This window comes from Pezoporus occidentalis, unplaced genomic scaffold, assembly GCF_034315485.1.
Source record: "Pezoporus occidentalis ecotype Australia unplaced genomic scaffold, CSIRO_AGI_Poc_V1 ctg67, whole genome shotgun sequence".
NCBI lineage: Eukaryota > Metazoa > Chordata > Aves > Psittaciformes > Psittacidae > Pezoporus > Pezoporus occidentalis.
In genome coordinates this window covers 3,694,819-3,715,784 of record NW_026916019.1, presented here as the reverse complement: position 1 = coordinate 3,715,784, position 20,966 = coordinate 3,694,819, and the positions used below count along the sequence as shown (strand labels likewise).

General features: G+C 39.6%; 1 protein-coding gene across 6 annotated transcripts in view; it reads left to right on the top strand.

Moving 5' to 3' along the window:
* Positions 1-20,966, top strand: part of PHACTR2 (phosphatase and actin regulator 2) — a 137,926-nt gene that overhangs the window by 83,405 nt on the left and 33,555 nt on the right. For 5 of the 6 annotated variants that reach the window (XM_062640809.1, XM_062640803.1, XM_062640808.1 and 2 more), the window contains exons 2-4: positions 2,599-2,766; positions 11,624-11,704; positions 14,958-15,116. In XM_062640809.1, coding sequence (XP_062496793.1) covers positions 2,599-2,766; positions 11,624-11,704; positions 14,958-15,116 — 408 coding nt within the window. The remainder of the gene's footprint in view (positions 1-2,598; positions 2,767-11,623; positions 11,705-14,957; positions 15,117-20,966) is intronic. The other variant, XM_062640804.1, reaches the window with a different exon arrangement.

Genomic DNA, 20,966 nt, shown 5'->3' with positions numbered 1-20,966 from the left:
GTGCAGGCTCTTCACATCAGTAACCCAGCCTTTCTAAGCTGTTTGGAGACAAGAATATGGGTTTTGTCCTGCTGCCTCCAAGGGGCGGGTAGCGTTTTGCTCTAATGAGCTGATGGACTGCCTCTGCCAGTGAGATAATGCTTGGCTCCTGTCCCAGGACAAAACTTTTCAGCCAGCAGATCCTTGTGTCCTTTCTTCATCACTTCACTTCTGATTCTTTGGATTTACTAACGCTGATTTCACAGAGCAATTGTGTCTTTCCACATCCCTTAGGACCATGGAAATCTTGATTGAGACCTTGGGGGTCACTTGGTCCAGTCCCTCACTCAGAGTAGGGCTATTACCAACATTAGGTGAGGTCAGCCCTGGCTTGCCTGACTGAGCCTCCAAAACCTCTCAAGACCTGCTCCAGTGCTGCACCACCCATCTCCTGGAAGCATTTTCCTTACAACTCAGTGGACATTTCCCAGCCACAAGTTGTGGTCCTTGTCCCTTCTTATGTAAGTTGGAATTGCCAAGAGAAGTTTAGTTCTCTTCCTTTGTAACTACCCTTCAAGTAAATGTACTTCCTTAGATTCGTTATTTTCAGCAGAGGCATCTGTATTCCATAGGGAATTGCCCTCCATAAACAGTGTCTGTAAGCCTAAACCACAGAGCAATCCCTAATTCCAGGCAAGGCACCCCTGCCAGGGTCCTTCTGCTGTCCCATACCCCTCTCTTTCTGCAGAGTTGCTTGCTGCCTTTGGTGGTCTTCTCATCCCCACCCCTCACCTGACTTCTCAGGGTGTGTAGGGTGGCAGCTGGTTTTAAGGGAGTCTCGGAGTATACCTCCCTGAATATTGCCTTGTTCTCGGGTGCACAAGTGAGGAAGATGGGGTTTAGTACTCTCTCAAGGGTTAGACATACCTGAGTCCTAGCCATAATCTTGGATTTTACATTTCAAATCCTTTTGCATGACTTTCTTTCATCTTATCTCCATATTACAGATCAGAAAATACCCAAGGCAATCACTCAAATAAATGCTTTAAATTCCAATCCATCTGAATAACAGTAATTTGTCATGGAGAAGCATTCCATATCTCTGGTCCTTCTCTCTGACAGTGCAGAATTTACATTTTATGGTATAACTGAGATTTATTGATTTAAATGCTATCATTTTCATACAAATTTATCTCTGGTTTTAACTCCACAGACTTGAATGAAGGTATACAATAGATCTTTTTTCCCAGTACTTTATTTCAAAACATTGGAAGTAAAGTTTGGACTCAGTTTGCATTACATCAGCTTTCTCACAGGAAAGATATTTTTTTCGTAGCATCCTGTATCAATCTAAAGTCTAGGACAAATATAGGACTCATTAAATGCCATTTGTCTGAGAAACAGAATAACAAGATTGTACAATGATGTTATGTGTCTGAATATGTATCTTTTTAGCAACTAGGACACAGGACCAGGATTCAGGAAGCCATTTGGCAAACATAAAATTAAGCACTTAACAGTTCTGTGCCTCATATCTTCCATCTGTAAAATGGGGACAGTGATATTTCCTTCTTTGAACAGCACTTTTTGATTTAATGATCTATGATTATCGTTATTACTGTTCAGAGTGGCATCAACTCTGTTCCGAATTGGTTATAATTAGAATGTTTAGATGAATGAAAGCAATTACAGAGTCCGTATGCCGCAAACATTTAAGTGTGATTAATTTTATGTACGTAAGTAACAGCAGTTACTGCAGTGAAGCTGCTCACGTGAATAAAATTAAGAACATTTGAAGTGTTTGCAGGTCCATGAATGGAAGGCTCTAAGAAACCTCAGTTCTAAAGTAGAAATAAATAATAGTAGACTTCTCAGGGAAACGTCTACGAAACTTACTTTAACTGTATGCTACAGCATGTTGTGGAATGGGTCTTAATTTGGTTCACAAAACTCAGTTGTTACAGCCATTGATGATAAATATTGTCTTTCATATCACCCAGTATGTTTTTGCAGAAAAGTAATCCTCTGTTAAATTTTGGCTATAGCTCAAAAGCTTATTGTTAAATATGTTTTGTTAATAAGAAACCTGACTCATGGCAGGCTGTGCTGTGAATGACTGATTACCACTGATATCAAAGAGACCTACTTTCATTGCACTTCCAGAACAATTATCTTTAGAGCTCATTCAAGAAAGGATTTGTTTCATTCAAAAGGAATCATTTCTTTTTTACATTGCAAGGGTTTTGTTTTCTATACGGTGACAGCTATTCAGCTTTGCCAAAGGCAGGGAAAAAGTCACCCAAATATATGTTCAAAGAAATTCTCCAGTAGCAGTGGAAAACCACAGTGCTATGCAGACCTGCCAGATGTACATTATTAGAAGCAAATTCTGGCTTGCTGCAGTTGAGGTGCTGAGCAGCATCAGAGCCCAGGGCTAGGTAGGGTGCAGGCTGGGTTCTGACCACATGCTGCAATTGAATGGCCCTTGGCTGCCAACTGGAACAGAAATCACATGGATCCAAACACAGCCTGCTGCAGTCTGATAGTGGAGGAGTTTAGCTGTCAGGTACCATTTTGTTTTCCATCCTCCAGTTACCTTTACTTTTTTTGTTTATACAGTTGATGGTTTGGATAAGGCTTCAGTCGCTAACTCGGATGGACCAGCCCCAGGATCCCAAACTCCCCCTTTCAAGAGGAAGGGCAAACTCTCCACCATTGGCAAAATCTTTAAACCTTGGAAATGGCGGAAGAAGAAGACTAGTGACAAATTCAGAGAAACGTCAGCAGGTATGTCTGTGGCCTTCTGGTGGAAAAGAATAGGAAACATTGTGATGGCTTTACAGATTAATATTTGAAAAGCTCTTGATGCTTTTTAGATGGCAGGGATTGTTTAGGCACAGTATTTGACATAGAAAAAGTTTGATCCTTAGCAAGTTAAAAACGTCATTTTGTTCAGCTTCTTTTCTGAACTTATCACCAAAAATATGAAGTTTATTTGTTTGCTCTACATTATATGTGATATTCTTTCAATGTTGATAGTACTCTGTTTTTTAATCAAGAAACACTAGGCTGTATATTACATGTTCTCAGATATGTTGGAAATGCCCCTATGTCCTCCTAATAGTCAGTGTCTTACATTATGAAACAGACCTTGCCTTCATGGGGACAGAAGTTTGGTCTGTCTTGGAGGTAGAGAAGCAGACACAGCTGTGCCCAGCAGAAGAATGAGGATCAGCTTTGTCACCACTGCCTTCATACAAGCTGTTCTGCCCCTTCAGTCCCCCATTGGCAAGGCTTGAAGAATGGTCTGAAATAAAATACTGCGATTGAATTATATTCCTTCTGAAAAAGAGGAATATGTGAGGGCTGGGATTCAGTTAGCTAAACACAGTTGCCTGGTGCCACCTGAGATGCTCTGGGCTGCTCCCCAGAAGGCTCTGTATCATACTTGCCATTTCTGTACAGACATTTCCAAAACTATGGGGCATCTCAAGTGGCTGTAGACACCCAAGTTTAGGAAACTGAACACTACCCTGCATATATGTGTGTGTGTCTTTGTGTGTCACAGCTCTGTCCGAGCTTTCTCCAAAAAATCCCAAATTTCTGTTTTGGGATTCAGACACTTGGTGCTGTGCTTTTGTAAACTTGAGTCAACTCAGAGTCCAGTGAGCATCTATGAGCTCTTCAGATTCATTACCACAGTGCAAGCCCTCTGTCCACTGTCTTCCATGGCTCTAGGCAATAAAATCAATACTAGTCTCCTAAGGTCTCATCATCAGTGTCTCCTGAACTCTTAGGAGTACACTGCTTGACATTTTAACAGTGTACCAGCCTCTGGCAATTACTACAAGGAACATTCTGGTTTTACAAGTTAACTTCTAAACCATATTTTCTTTACACAAAAAAAGCAAAAAGAAAATGTCTTCTCTGGTGTCTTCATCACTCCAGATACCAGCTGAAGTCTTGGACAGCCTTTCTGGGATCTTCAAATCCTCCTGTCTCTCTCTTTTTTTCTTGTTTTTTTTTTAAATTTTCCTGCATACCCTGCAAGAAAACCCCCACAACTTCTTCCGCTGCTGCAATCAAAGACATTCCCTCAGTCTGACATTTCCTTCATTGCTTTCGGTTTCCTTCAGCTTCCTCAGTACTTTTATCATATTGCTAGAGCAAAGTTATTTCTAGTTAATGACTCCTGGATGTTCTGCAGCTGCTGTTGGACAGGTATGTGATTTTATATGCACTGAATTCTTCAGAATAATCACCATTCATATGCTGTGTGAGAGATTCCTCAAACTGTCACAACATATTAGCATTATGTTAAATTGTTATGCTATTAAATAATAATGCATGTGTCATTTGGCAGAGTTTTTTTACAAGTGAATGTCTGGTAAATTCATGTTAAGTACAGTATTTCTTCCATTGTACTGGCTTTAGAGGGACTCAATCTAGTTTTACAAGCATGCCGCATCAGTTCTTGTAATACCAAAGCAAGTCATGTGTTTGTATTTCTTTTACAAAATGAAGAAAATAAGGACAAGATTTCCAAAAGTGCCTCTTTAGCTACTTGTGTGTACTTAATTTGATTGTCTTGTTTATGATGGTGTGGTCCCTCAAGTCCTTTCAGGGGTGTGGAGAACCCATGGTTCCCATTGCACTGACTTCAGATGGACTTACTCAGGACAATTTATTTCAAGGTGAGCACCTGAAAAATGGAAGTGCCCAGCAGTAGCTGTAATGGACAGAAAACAAACTAATCTCAGAACTGTAATTAAAATTCAGCTTTAAAACTATGCTGTAGATACAAATAAACAAACTTTGAGTCACAAATTATCTTTTTCAGATGCTGTACAGCCACACTAGTTAGTAGTGAAGGTTGTTACTTCTCTCCCTGAACCTTGCTGCATTTATATGCCTAGACCATCAGCGCTAAGGTGCTAATCACATTACAGCAGAGTATGTGTAATGTTTTACATTTTGAGTCTGATTTTGCCCTGTGTGCTCCCAGTGTATTTATTACTCTTAAGACAGAGGTCATTACTGGGAAGCAGCATCCATCTTACCTACCTCAAAACTAGTTTTCAAGTGGTAATTTGTCTTCCCAGTTCTCTCAGCTGTATCTATCTGCTTCCACTGCCTCTGGACTGGCACCAGTGAACAGATGAACAGATCACAAACCTGATCAGCTAAAAACAAATCCAGCAAAACTGAACAAGTAGTAGTTTTAACTATCCTGTGAAGGTTACCACTTGGTAATTACTATCAAATGTGATTACTATAAATAAAGCATGCTAAAGCAGAGAGGAAAAACAGACCCACTCTTTTGGATGACTTCTTAAAATTTAGACAACCTGGTTTTTTTTTTCATTTTAGCTGTGGTTTTGCAGCAGTGCATTTCAAGTCTGGGAACTAAAAGAGTAATATAGACCTCCTTGTCTGTTTTTCAAAGTCAAAGCTTTATTTCTGTGATCAGTGTTTTCTTGAAAATGGGGAGCGACAGTGTGCAAACAGAAATACATGTGAGTGAGGAGAATTTCCACTGCAAATTAGCAGAAGAACAGAGTCAATGCTGAAAGATAAGTATAGTCCATAGATCATATAAGTGGGAGCTCTTTTGGTCAATTGAACATATGATTATTTATAATTATGTATTGAAAAGTGGAAGTTAATTATCTGCACAATGAAATATCTCTGTAAATGCTAAAGCTGATGGCAAAAGTTCAATGTAGGAGAATGTAACACTTAGATGACTAACTGAAATCTCTGCTCTAAGTCCAGTCGCAAGACTTTATATTTAATAGTCCTTTGTGTCAAAAAAGCAACTAATGTAATTGATTCCCTAAACGCTTCATGTATCTTGTGTATCTAAAACTATCATCTATATAGACTTAAATTATCCTGAAAAAGCTTTAATTTATTTACTTCATTGTTTAGCTAGCATCCTACTAGATAGCCATCAGTGTAGTACATAGCGAGCTTTTATACATTAAGGACTGCAATTATATTTAATAACATAATACAAAATAGCTAATAAAACACAAAGCCATTCTTATAGAAACTACAGTATTTCAGTGTCTAAATGGTGTGTGAAGACTAAATATGCAAAATTTAGTGCATGTCTTGGTGAACAGAACTTAAGATATTTTATAGGAGATTTGGGAACTTCTGATATTTTCCCATTATTCAGTAGATTAATTTTTTTTCTTTTTCTAAAGGAGTATATCTCCTCTGTTTTTAATAATGTTCTGCTTATCTATCCTGCTACACTGTAAAATCTTATTTATTTAGGTGGTATTATAGAAATATAGCAATGTGGGGAATTCATTTCAGATTTTCAAAACTTTGGTATCATCTTGTGCATTCAGCATATCAGCTTGTATTCGTATGTCCCAGTTTACATGCGTTTTGTCAACCATTGACCATCGCAATTTTCAGTGCTTCTTTTCTTAAATTGAAACTAGGATTTTTGTAATACCTGCAAATCTTGACTTTAACCTGAGAAACAGCAAGACTGGCTTTCTAAGCTGGGGAGATGAAAAGAAAGTAAATCTGGACAGGATGAGTTTTAAAATAAATGAAAGGTTCCCAAATTATTATCATATCATAAGAGTTTTAATTTCATGTGAGAGTTTTGCCCCTTCTGATTCTCTAAGTTGTGACCTGCAAATTCAGGCAGTTGGAAATACGAAAGTGGCACAAGACCAGTTCCCAGAGCTTTTACGTTAACAAAGAAGAATGTATGGAAGTATTGACTGACAGAGTAAGGATTTAGAGTACCTCTTTAAGGCACATATAGTTTATAGTCTTGCTTAAGCATTACTGATATTTACTCTCCTATCTACATACAAGACACATGTTTTCTCCCAAGCCTGGTTGTACTTTCCAGCCTCTGCCATCAGCCTGCTATGGCCTTTACATAACTTTCATTCAAGCTGGTTACCCAGTGTTAGTACTGCTAGTGCTCATAGGAGTGATCCAGAGTAGTTTGTGTTGACTTCCAGTGCCCTCCAGTTTCTCCTCTGTCTTGGCTAGAAATGCAGATTAATTCCCCACATATTTCCTTATAGAGAATACTAGGTATAAATTGTACTGTTCTACAGCAGTAAGGTAAGGGTTGTGTCCCCAGAAATCCCAGAAACAGACAGGGTGCTGGCCTCAGCTGCACCATGAATGAGCTGTAACTTTTCAGCACAAATCAGGTTAGCTTGCAGTGAAAGTATATCTTTAAATGCTTGAGGACTATTTTACTGTCAGGAAGGCCTAGAGCTGTAATGAGATACTTATCTGCTTCTAAGCTTTACGTATGTAAGGTATAGAATTACTTATGTTTGTATATGTGCTTCATGTGAGGCTGGAATTTGAAATTAAAAGTAGTTTTGGTTGCATTCATCCTGCCTCAGATAGTAGTTTTGGGGAGGGGAATTAAAAACAATAGTTATCCCTATATTTCTTGAAGAAACAGACTCAGGACCCAACAGACAGAGAGTGTGCATTTACTTCTCAAGTTGACCCTTGTTGAGTGATACTTAACACAGAAGAAGAAACTTGCTTATCTAACTTGAGAAAGAAATGGGAAAAAACCCATAGAAAATAAAAATACTACAGAAAATCCTCCTCCTCAGACTGCTCGATCAGAGATTTGTTTGCATTACAGAATGGGAGGTCTGTGTGTATGTGTGCGTGCGTGCATCTTACATGCAGGAAGCCCATTTCCAGGCCTGAGACCATGGGAGACAGTACAATGATCAGCATATTTATTGCCTATTCTCTTAACAGGGCTACAACTTGATAAATCTGTGTGCATCTGAAGAAAGAGTTTCTTCTAACACAGAATGCAGGCTATTGGAAAAAACTCTTACTGCTTTCTCTGAGTTTTCAGTAGGCTTTTTGAAATAGCTTCCTGCTCCAGCCTTGCCAGGGCATGTACCATGCAGTGCTTTCACAAGATCTCATGTGAGTCCCTTATGGTAGCAACTGAAAGATGTTCAGAAACAGCAAATGCCACAGACATCAAAAAAATATGGGGGACTAAATGTGAAAGTATCTGTTCCCAATGTGGGAATGATGGTTGGAATTTTTTCCTTTAGCAACATATTTTCCATGCTGTATCTCAGAAAATCTGTTCTCTGGGCATGGCTGTATACTTTATGCCTAGAGGGCTTTCAAAATTAAGTAAAAACAAACAGTAAATGGCATCATCTCAAGGGTTTATCCCCTCTGCAATGTTTTCCTGTGAAGGAAAAGAAAGCAGCAGTTTGTGTCTTGGCACGAAGTGGATGCCACTTCAAAGCTCTACAGCAAGAGTATATACAGACAGGGAGCAGAAGGCAATTTTAGCTCTTCCTAGGTCAGAGAAAAATTAAAAATCCAATTTCTCAAGCTTCTTTTGGAAGAGCAAAACTAAAGGCTGGAGAATATCCAGAATCTCACAACATTCTTTGAGTCAGGGAATAAGTTTTAAGACTGCCTACGGTTTATGTGGGTAGGGAGAGAGGGATGAAAATGGCTTTTTGAGGTGACTTGTTCTTATGATTAGTGTAACTGTTATTTATATTGGGCTAAAAATGCAAATGTTTGTGGGATCCCTTGGGTGAGTAAGATTTACTCAAGTAAATGAGGGCTGCATACAGTGTTACAAATGCACCTTATTTCTGACAGTTACACCTGAAGTCAGGTCAAGCTTTGCTTTTGACTGCAGTAGGGGAAGGATTTTTACATGGGATTTTTTGAGTCTTCTGGAGCTCAGTGCAATTGGGCTGTGATAGTCAACATACTTGTCTGTTTAAACATCTTGTATAGTCTAAAGTCTGTAATAAGCAATAAATTATAATGATGAGTCCACCCTGGCTAAATAGCACGCAGTGTAGGTTCATAAGTAGACAGGCTACTCATTATTCTATTGAAGGAGACATATTTGTGGACACTTTGATTTAAATTAAAATTCTTCCTTTTTCTTTGTAGGAAATAAAATTATGAAGGCACTCATAGTGATACTAGCATGATTTCTAATGTTCTTTCCATGGGCCAAATAGTATTCTAAATAACTTATCTTTTCAAGCTGAATTAACTGAGCTTAATCAGTTTAAATAAAACTCTACTCATGGCTAGCATTTTGGATGATGAAAGATTGGGTCTTAAGCTTCTTATCTGGTCATAAATTTCTAATCTGTGAAATGGCAATAGTTATGTCTAAGGGATATTACAAAACCTATGCAATGTTGATAAAATGCTTTAAGGTTCTTCCAGTAAAAATGTAAGCAGTTAATGTCTTTTAATGCCAGTTGACATTTTCCATGATAATTCATTCAGTATTGTAGAACTGAAAAAATATATCATCCTGAAAACTAGAGAGACACTGACGTGGGGTCTGATTCCGTGTTCTTGAACTTCATGTAAAGGTCATCATCGTTTTCAAGTTGTATTGGAGTAAGTCCTACAAATAAATATATGAGAGACCATCTCAGTTCACTGTCCCCAGGAAGAGAGATGTGGAATGGAAGAGGAGAGGAAGAATAGTAGGAAGTCAATAATATTTGTAAAGCTGAAATAAGAGAATACTTGTATTCCAAACAACAAAAGGGATATAAAGTATATGCATAAAGAGTTCATCGCTGGGGTCTGTGGCAAAGGAGATTTCACTCTGCTGGAAAGTACACCTTTCCAGAAAGATTAAGACCCTCCATCTGTGCCTGCCCACATAGTCCTCTGATTTCATGGCCCCTCATCTCTTTTAAAGCAGTCTTTGTTGGACTGAATGTTCACCTGTATTAAAAACCCTTTGCAAGAACAGGGCATGCTCCTGTGTTTTGTTTGCCATGGCAATGTGTGACACACAGTTACAAAGCACATACCTTAAAAAACAATGGAGAAAAACTGGAAGAGCTCCTGCATCATTTAAAATTGGGACCCAGTCTACCCTGATCTGTGTTTAGGCTACCACACTCTCCCCAAGGTGCCTGGCTTTTACTGAGAGGCTGCAGCCACAGTCATGGGCTCCTTTATATTGTCAGATGTGATTTGAAGGGCGTGAAGATTTGATCTTTAACAGACAGATCCCACAAAGTGCTCAAGTATACAAACACTGACCTAATGCCAACTTACATGTTCTTGAGCCAGTACTGTTTGCATTCATGAGCTCTTGATCTCTCAGGCACAGGTAGTTTGATCTGGGCCAGTCAAGATGGTTACTGCCCCCAGTTCTGCTGCCTGGAGCTGGTGCTATTTTGGCAGGGAAATGCATCCTATTGATGCAGTTGCTGAATCCTCTCACTTTGCAGTGTGAGACATAAATTCAATGCACAGAATCTGCTTCACCCTCTGATCAACTGTCCCCTTCCATGGTGGAGAGGGGGAGTAAAAAGCCATGAGCAGTGCCGTCATCAAACATCTGAGGTCAGCCAGCCTGGTTTTGAGTTGCTGCAGGGAAAGACGTTTTGCTGTGCATGGAGGGTAACTTTCTCAAAAGAGCCAAACTGCCTCTCTCTGTGCCTTCACAGGAGCCACCACTTCACTGTATGGGTGTTCCTTCCAACTGGGCTGGTGCAAGTGAGATCGACAGTAGTTGTTGCAGTATTTAATCTGCATGCAACAGTTAGACTGGCCCTAGAGGCTGTTTGAATTATCTGATGACATAAATAACCCTATCCCATAGAATTAGTAGGGTAAAGTATAGCTGGCTGAAGCTCTGCTGCATGCCCTCAGTTTGAGCTCCAAACATCACTCGGGTTTTGATGTCTGTGTGTAAACAGGATCAGGGTGAGAAGATTAACTTTTCCTAACAGCAAAGACAGGATTTTACAAGTGATGCTCACATTTTATGGTCCATGCACCATTGTTTCATGGATCATTATGGTAGCTTCCCAGATCACTGAGCAAATTGATGTTGGTTTAGGGGTGGGGTGCAGTGGGCGCCTATTATGTTTTGCCATCTGTAAACACTTTTCCGTATAAAACTATTTAGTATTTTTTTCCATGGGAAATAAACATAATAATTAAAATGCTTCATGACACACTTTTTTTTCTTTTTTTTTTTTTTAATTTTCTGATGTATGTTGAGTTTTTTCTTAAACTAAAACCAGGATGCTGTATTTTTTTCCATGAAAGCCAACCAGCCTGGATGTTATTTCCTTTTAGAGCACAACTTTCTAGCCTCTCTTTAAGGTTTGGTTGGTTTGGTTTTTTTTTCCCTTTAAAACAGTTTGCTGCACAAAGGCTACTCCATGAGTTGCTTCCTCTGAGCAGGATTTGTCTTTCTCCCAACTCAAAACATCTACAAAGCAGAAGGAGGTATCTCCAGCTAAGCTAGTCAATCCAGTCCATGGGAAAGAGATGCTTTTACGTGTTAAATTCCTACACTAGGGTGAGTTCAGTTTCATTCTGGGAAGTACCTTTTTCCATTGACTGGAAAAGAAGCCTCACAGAGTCTTGCTCAGCTGAAGATACTGGATCATATAAATCCTCACCTTCTGTGCCTGAAAGTGTGGAGCAATACTTTCAAAGGGCATTCATGAAAACCCAGACTACTTCTACAGAATCACAGGAAATGAGATTTCTCAAGGTTACTATACAATAAAAATCTTTTTGTACCTATTTCACAGGCATTGGCAGTATGAGAATAAATCTATTCTTAACTGTGCTTTTTCTTTAGTGTTGGAAAGGAAGATTTCGACAAGACAAAGCAGAGAGGAGCTGATAAGAAGGGGAGTGCTGAAGGAAATGCCAGAGCAAGGTGATAACATGTTAACTAGAACTTAGCTACTAAGTGCTAAACATGGATAATAAAACCACTATTGCATTGTTTCCATGTAGTGTAAATAGGTATGCAGAGACAAAGATGAGTGTGAGAGGGTCTTTGGGCCAGTTGACAAAGAACTGAAGTTGGAGTTGAGATTTGTGTTCTGTAACTCCTGCCATAGGTATATCACAAGACTTCTGGTCATGCCGTTAACTATTTTGGTGCTCCCTGTAAATAATGTGACCTTTGTGGTTTCTACTTACTGTTTGACAGAATATTTTGGAGGTAGTGATTAACATGTTTTTTGAGTCAAGGTCTGCTGCCTAAAGCAACTCGACTATAATGTCAAAAATCTTTTCTGAAAAATTAGAGGCTTTGGAACCCCAAGCAAATCAATAGCATCCATTTCAGATATCAAAAAGTACCAGTGCTGGGGTCGCATAGATCCTACCACTATCACGCAGACCACATTCACAAATGGCACAGACGTAAACCTGTGGGGAAGATGCCATTTGTTTCAAAATGCTGTAAGGTTGAGAAACTGATATTAACCAAAATTTGTGTTTTGAAAAACACAAGTAAGCCATAGTTAATACCTCTGTGCTACATCTGTTTATATTTCTAATGGTATTCTTTCTAATATTCTTGATCTTGTGTGGAGACCTCATAGCAGCCTTCCAATATCTGAAGGGGGCCTACAAGGATGCCAGTGAAGGACTTTTCATCAGGGACTACAGAAATAGGACAAGGGGTAATGGATTCAGACTTAAACAGGGGAAGTTTAGGTTAGATATAAGGAAGAAGTTCTTTATTGTAAGGGTGGTGAGGCACTAAAATGGGTTGCCCAAAGTAGCTGTGAATGCTTCATCCCTGGCAGTGTTCAAGGCCAGGCTGGACAGAGCCTTGGGAGACACAGTCTAGTGTGAAGCATCCCTGCTAATGGCAGGGGGATTGGAACTACATGATCTTAAGGTCCTTTCCAACCCAAACCATTCTGTGATTCTATGACCTTCTGTAAGATCAAATAAAAGTCAAGTGAGTAAAATAACTTTCTGTAGCTTGAAATTAAGCCATTTATCATTTTATGAGGGAGTATAAGAATTCCATGATCTCCAGAATTATTTTTCTCCTAGAAATTGTGTTACTCTTCCTGAGCAGAAGAATACTGAAAGAATCAGTGTGTATGGTTCATATCATACACATTGATAGAAGTAAAGGGCTTGTTTGTTGACATGTGACATCACTTGTCTTTGCAGTGTTTTGATAATTACCAGACTATGACATTCAGCATAGCTGGCTTCTGAATTTGTCTCTGCCACTGTCTTTGTCTTAAAACAAGACATGTAGTTTCTCCATACCTCAGTTTGCCCATCTGTGAATTAGTGATGTTTTACTATCTGCTTTACTGGGGAGCTGCCTCACTTTGTCCATTGAGGGTTGTAAATTGCATTTGGACTGCTGGGATAATTAATGAAATGTGGTAACATTTCAGGATGGTTACAATCTGAACATAAATAATATAATTTGTGCTAAAAGTATGTATGCTTTGGTCATCAGTGTCCTTGACCCTCTGTTCCATTCTTAAAATGGAATTTGGTCCCTTATGGAGGTTGAGCAAAGTGAGAAAAGGACATAAAGATGAACAATTTTCTCTCCTTCCTCCCATCTTAAGAAGGCTGTCGATCCAGTCGGTGTTGCCTTCATCGTGCTGTACTCCATGTCTTATGAAAATTACAGTTTTTTAAGGATCATTTTGAAAGAATATAGAATTGGTTTGAAGATGCTAAAAATGGAGATACAGAAAGATGGTTGTTGAGCAGTGCGAAGGCAGTTAGAAGGAACGACTGGAGATACTAGCTAAATGAAGAAATTGCATGGAGTTTTGAAATGTGAGAGGTAAGAAATAAGAAGTGACAGTGTTTCATGCTGATGAAGAACAACCAAGTGGAAAATGGCAAGTGCCACTTTGGAAGCAGGAGGTGTTTGCGGAACCATGACAGAAATAAGTGCCATACGCAGAAGCAGAGAGGAAGTAATGGATTTATGAACATTTGGAAGAGAGAAGCTAAAGAAATTGAATGTTATGGTAAGGTAAGAAGGAAGCCTTGTGCAACTGTCAGCTTAGAGTGAATGAGACAAAGTTAAGAAGGCAGAACTTAGTTTTTACAGATCAAGTAGAAGTCAGTGTATGGGTGAGAATGAAGCCATCAGCTTAACCCGTGGAGCACCTGAGGTGGTAAGAGAGAGGCTGCGTAGTTGTACTGAAACCAGAGAAATGCCAAACATCCAGGTCTGATAGTGCACAGCAAGGAAGAGGAGAAGAGGAGAGTGGATTTACCACAATTAATGCAGAATCAGTAGGAGAAACCAGAAGAGATGCCGGTCAATTTGCGTAATTTTTGCATGGCCATCAGTAGAATTCTGCAAAAGTAAAGCAGTCATCTGGGTTAACTGCAGGTGGGGCATGAGCAGCCAAGGATAGGAAGCCTTAGAAATGACCAGAGAAGAAAATCATAGCAAAGAGAACAGAAAGCAGTAAATATGGGACAAAAGCAAGCTGTGAACCGGCAAGAGTCTGTGGCATTTTTCAGGAATATAGAGAAAAATAAAAATGGAAAGAAGGTTTTTTTTCAGGTTTTAAAAAGAACTTTGTATTTGAGGTAGTCTGGGTGAGTAAAATATCATCAGAGCTGGGAAAGAATTTAATGCAGAATGTAATAATGGTGTGTGATGCAGGATGCAGGAAGACTTCACCTTGATTCTTGAATTCATTAACTGAGCACACATATTCTGAGAACTTCTGTCTGAATTCCTGACTGGTTTACCTGCGGGGATGCACCACAGTAGTCATGCAATTCTGCCCCTGAGTTGCCTATATTTGGGGCATATTGGAAGACATTGCAGCTCCATTGTGGTCCATGCACACATTTCTTTGCTGTGTAAATGAAGGTGCAGGGAGGAAGAGAACGGGACACTAATGTGTACAGATGCAAAGCTGGACCTGAAAACCTACATGCACTTCCAGGCCCACTACTGCAGAGGTATCCACCTAGAGGATGTGGAAGCCTATAGAGTTCCTTTACAGAGTTACTTTTCAGATCAGATCTGCCGCCTGGATGTTTCACATCTGAGTAAGTCTTTCTGCTTTGCTTCCATGGAAACTTGAAAGCACAGGGATGCTGTGGGTTGTTAATAGGTGCTAAGGAAGCAGTTAAACTAGGCAACAGCTTTTTAATCTTCATTTCAGATGGTGATGTAACAGTAAATTTTGAAACTTCAAATGGACACACCATAGCCATTGGTGAAGAAACCATACAGGAAGAAAATGTGCTAAAAGCCAGTGGAGATAATGGTATTTCATCAGAGAAGGCATCAGCATTGGAAGGGAAAAAAGAGGATCAAAAAGGTAAGCAAATACATTCTTCACAAAATATTTTTTGCATACTTAAAGTATTAACACAGTCTTCCAATACATGCTATGAGTTTTGATCTGCCACAAAGAAGCCAGCAGAACCTACTGAAAAGTAAGACTTGTGAAACATCACTGTTTCTTCAGTGGTAGGCATGCCTTTTACTGTGGATGTAGTAAGGACATAAAGAGAAGCATGGTCTGAGCATGAAAATGTGTGCAAGGATGTTTGATTTCTGAATTCAGTGTGAGCCTTTCCTCGTGGCCATGGCAAGCTTTGGTTTCAGGTTTTCCTTTTGTGAAAGAAGACACTAAGTGCATATGCATCACCATCACCTTGTAGTATCATTGTAGAAGTGGCTCATGGGTTGAATGTTCAAAAGTGTTAAAGCCACTTAAAAACCATGTATCATTTTATAAGTAGCTGCAGCAACTCATTTCTATTGGTTTTCATTAGATCTTAAACACTTGCTATCCAGTTCTGCATAAATATGAAAGGGGCGATATCACTACCACATTTATGGAAAATATGCCTTATGACTATAGGGTTTTCTGTAGATGAACTGCAGTAATACTGCTAAATGTCCAGCAGTCCCAGAGTTCATATTGTCATTACCTCTACTCAAATCTACCTTGGAAACAAGAGTTTGACTGAGTAAGGTAAAAGTAAAGATTAATGCGGAATCGCAAGATTTGGACCAGTTTTCTTTCTGTAGCATCTTAAGTAATGCACCACTTCTTTTCCCTGTCAAAAAGTTTTCTTAAATACTATTCCATTTATTGGATTTTCTGAAAGAGCAAGGACACAAGCGATCAAGAACTCCATGGCTGGCTGTAAGACTGAGCAGCCTTTCCAATGCCTTCTAGTAACCTCTACCTAGTGATGAATGAGCCTCTGGAGGTTGAGAGGGTCAGTTCAGCTAACACAAAAATTTGAATTCTTCTCTGAGCTATGTAAATCACTTGACCATGTAAAAAGTGGCTGGATTTCCAAGGAGAACAGCCTTTTTTATGAGATTTCTAGTACTTCCTGTCTCTCAGCAAGACAGAAATACAAGATCAGCCTTTTTCATGTCATTTAAATATGTCTATCTTTTGGTGCCAACTAGAACCAGATGTGTCTTGGATCAGGGGAAAAGAATTATAAAAGCCATGGAAAACACCTTTAAAATGGTTCAGGTTAACTTTGGTGTTAGATCAGACCACTTACTATTTTATGCATCCCTAAATACAGCCTTTGGAACTGTCAGGTCTTGGAAGTTTTCCTAAGGTACAGATTTTTTTAGAAATACACATTTCTAACTCTGTTTAAATTCCCTCTGGCTGACTTTGCAGAATGTAGAACTCCACTGAAGCAGGAAAGGTTCAATATCTATTTCAAACACAGTATTACACCCTGCACTTCCTATATGTTGGGTTGACCTTACAGGGAGAAATCAGAGATTTCTGTTCAGGAGTAGACCCAGTACAGAAGAATATACAGCTATCACTCCAGTCCATCTCAGAAAATTAAGTATATATAGAGGAAGGAGAACAAAAAGGAGTAAACTTGGTGTTCTAGGCTTCATATAATGCCAATCTGACCGTATAGAAATGCAAAGCACTTTAAGTATACTTTCCTTCTATATCTAAACATGAAGTTCTTCTACATGTAAACATCTTGAATTGCCCTGAAAAGGAAAACAGTTTTATTGCAGAGGAATATTTGCCCAAAAAAAGGTGTTAAGGATCAGTTCCACATATAAGCAGCAGTGGTACACAGTGCAAATCCAGTACAACTGACTGGGTAATCCCTGTGAACACACGTCAGTTACTCTGAATTTTTCTGAAACTATTCTGAAAACACTGTCTTCTGCTCAGACGATGAAACATGCTGGTGCTTCAGATCACAGCCCTCTGTCGTGAGAACTGAGATAGGTGCAGTGAATACTAGCTGGACAGTATCCCAGGAGTAATGGATGCAAGGAGTTCATCTTCAGGAAGGTTAATGGTAGGCTTTTTAGAGTCATGAATTCTTATGGGTAAATCTTGAAGGGTGTTATATACACTTTCCATGTTTGTAACACAGGATTAATTCCTGCCATGTAGTAGCACAGAGTGCTGCAGTTCCAACTCTGGCTGAATCAAAATATTCCAAAAAATGCATCTCAGCCCCTGAAAGTTCTGAGGTTATTTTAAATTGCTCTTATGCAACGGTGGTGGTCTTTACTTGCTCCCTTGTTCAGTGGGTCTTGAAAATGGCCTTCTCATATGAATACGGTGATGCCTACTGGACCTGGAAACTTAAAAAGAATGAGTGATACAGGCACATTGTAATAATATGGGATCACAATGCATGGTAGAATGCATAATATGTTGGGACTTAGAAGAAGTTATAGGAAAAAAGTTGTTTCTGCATGAGCCATTGAAATACAGTATCAACAGGGCAAAGAAAGGGCTCAGCCACACAATGTAAAAATGAGTTAAGTAGAAGTGGGTAAAGATGACCCCTGAAATCTGTTTCCTGTGCTGCCAGGCAGCTCCATAAACTGTGTACCCCCATCTGGTGCCTGTCAGTTCACAGGTGCCTTTTGTGCTTGGTGAAAAAGAATTTCTTTTGCCAATTTAACAGTGGAACTGTTACTGTTTGTAGTAATGATGTCAGTCATCCAGGCAGGGTGTTTAAAAGGAGATTTCTCCTTTATGGCAGGATAATAAGAAGCTGGTGACAGTTTTACATAAACCAGGTCATAGGTGGATAAAGCTTTGCAGATATGGAATCAGAGAAATACTTTTCCTGGCCCATTTATTCACGTTATGATTGTACTGAGTTTAATTCTGAATTCTTTTGTTTTGACTAAGAAAGGTCCCTAGCATCTTTTGCAGAAAATAAACAGCTGAACTGTGAGCACCCTGGAAGGGATACAGAGCAGGAGGTAGACAGGCAACGTGTCAAAGTACACCCTGGTTGCCTGGGCAGCAGACTGAACTTTACCATCATGCCAGGGCTCTTGACCTCTGGCACTTGCCTGCAGTAGCCTAAGCAGAACCCAATGCTTCAGGTTCCAGGAATGGTATGAGCATTGCAAAGGGGATCCAGGGAGTCTCTGCTTTCTGGCCCATTCAGCAGTGTTGAAGAAGACTAAAAGCCACATCAGTGGAATAGGTGTCAAAATTGTCACTGTTTGCCTCCCTAGGTATAGGGACAGAGCATGCTCATACAGCGTGCATGCTGCACATCGTAAAACCTCCCAGTCCTGTGTCAGGGCTGTTTTTCTCCTTTCATCCTCCCAGAATGTCTCTGGCACAGAGATGTAACACAGAACCCTGAGTTTGTATCTGAGTTCAGTTTGTAAACTTAGGTCTTGCTCATTTTTATCATAGCAAGGTAAATGTTTTCATGATACTGGTAGATACTTTCACATTTCATTGTTAGCTTGGGCTTGAGGAAGTGAAAGGCTCAGTAACCGTTAGCATGAGACTGCCAGGAAAAAAGCAGCAAGAAGTTTCTTTCTGCATGCTATCAGTCAGGTGTGTTTGATAAACAATTGCATGGCAGGAAGCCAGAGCTCTGTTGTGGGTGCTGTGAGTGTTTTGGGTGATACAGAGCATAAGCTTCTGAAATATTCCTATGGCACTGATAGCAGACTGATCCTCTCAGCTTTTCTTTCGTCCTTCTGTGAAGGAAACAGTTTGTAGACCTGTTTACAAATGAATTCATGGGATAAATCTGCATAATGTTTTTTCCCCACAAGATAAATCTAATATCAGAGCTGGCAAAAGTTCTAGGCCTTAGTACATTGGGTTCAGAGGTTCTTTCCTCTTGGTTTGCTCTCCCTTAAGTCTGACATTAACTTTAATCTTTTTCTCATGGGTATCAAAAAAAGACAGGCTCTGGTCTTACGAGCATGCACTGTTGCTGACCAGTGCTTTAGTTTCTCTACCAAGGAATGTTCTTCAAAGTCAATTTTTCTGGGTTCGTTTTCTCAGAAATCTTCGCTTTATTCCCCCAAAGTGGAACAAAACCTGTTGAATTTAAGATAGTAACCCTCATCTTCCAGGATCTCAGCCAAGGGCCTGCTTTCTCTCAGAAAACCAATGTTGCAGACCACTCACTGTGAGGGACAAGGCAGACTTTCTTCCCTCTTGCATGCCTATCTGGCCTCCTACACTCCTGAGCTCTGTAGATTATTGATATGAGCACCATACATAAAAGGTTTTTTGGTTATGTTGTTCTTTTTTTTGCCTGACTCCCAAAGAATCTCTCATGCCAGCTGAGTTATTTGCTGGCTAGAACCGGTTCTAAGAATAGTATATCTTCAATTCATCACCTGAACTATGTAAATGAGGCTGAATCCAAATCTTCTTAAAAGGAAAGCTACTCTAGATAAAGATATAGTTGGGCAGAGCCTGTCCACTAAGTCAGCCAGGCTGGCTCATGCCAGTAGGGTGACATGAGAGGCACGGGCTTTCACCCACAGAAGTTGAGAGCCAGAGGAAAGCCACTGATTTGTAAAACTGCTACTACTTTCTTTCTTTTTTATAGGAAAGGTATCCTTAATATGGCTCCAGAAAGAAGGTACTTTCTTTCTTTTTTATAGGAAAGGTATCCTTAATGTGGCTCCAGAAAGAAGGTGGTAGACATGATTTTAATGAACTAACCATTGAGTTATTTGAGCATATCTATACAGAAAGTGTAAGGGAATGTAGAAGCCTACATGCCTTTGACTTTTCAAGTCTTACATAGGCCAAAAGATGGTGAAAGTGTGCAGCTGACAATAAAGATGTTTTAGTATTCTCTCTTAATTTAACAGCTTACTTTTTACACAAAAGTTGGACAGTTACCAATATAAAATTACAGTCAATGTTTTGGTTTGTTGGTTGGTTTTTTTCCTTTTTTATCTTGGAACCAATGCAAAATATCTGAATGTGGTTGCTTTAGGTCAGATGTTACACCTGTCCCTTGCTCCTCTCTCCTGTTTTCTATACTGTCTCTGTTACACAGCCTCTTGGACATGGTGCTGCTGAAATCACAGAGTAAGATCTGGAAGTCTGCAGACATACAGATCTGCTCATCCATCTCTAAGAAAGATTAATTCAAAACTGAAAAAAGCTGCAAAAAGCATCATGAGACAGCTGTTCTTGTTCAGCCTAGCAAAATGGAGCCTGAGAGAGCTTGAGTGTGTTTGATGAATGTAACAGTTGGTATATAGCCAGGAGAGAACATGGCTAAAGGACAATGCTGGCACAAGTAGAAAGGAATAAACAGTGCCTTGAAATACATTTAGACTGGAAATTAAAGGAAGCTTTCTAACAATTAGAATGGGTCTTTTCTTGAACAGAATTTTCGTAGCATAGCAGGAACAAAAATAGAGCTGACTGAATCTGAAGTTTATGAAAGGATTTGTATGAGTTGACCACCTGCATCAGCATAGTCAGTGAGTCCAAAAAAGAAACAAATGACACCTTGTGTTGCCCTATGTCCCATATTCCTGAATGGCAGCTTCCTGGATTTTGATTAATCTAAACACAGCTCTCTGTGCATGCCGGAAAGGAAACTCATGATTCTCAAAACTCTTAGTGAGTTTTATTTTGGAGGAAGTTATCCTGCAAAAGACAGCAAATCATGCGTTATTTGCAGCTTCCATTTTACACAGTGTTACTCCACTCAGTTGTGCTCCTTTTCCAGGAGAAGGATGCTTTGCAGTTGATGTAGATTATATGCTTGTGCTACAGCTTTACTGGTTTTCCATGAGGTAGCTTTATGTCACTGCTCTAGCTGTAGAAACAAAAATATCAGCTCTGTATGACAAAGTCCTGAGGTGTAAAAGCTTTGGCCTTTGGTTCCTTAGAAGTTTACAAAGGTAA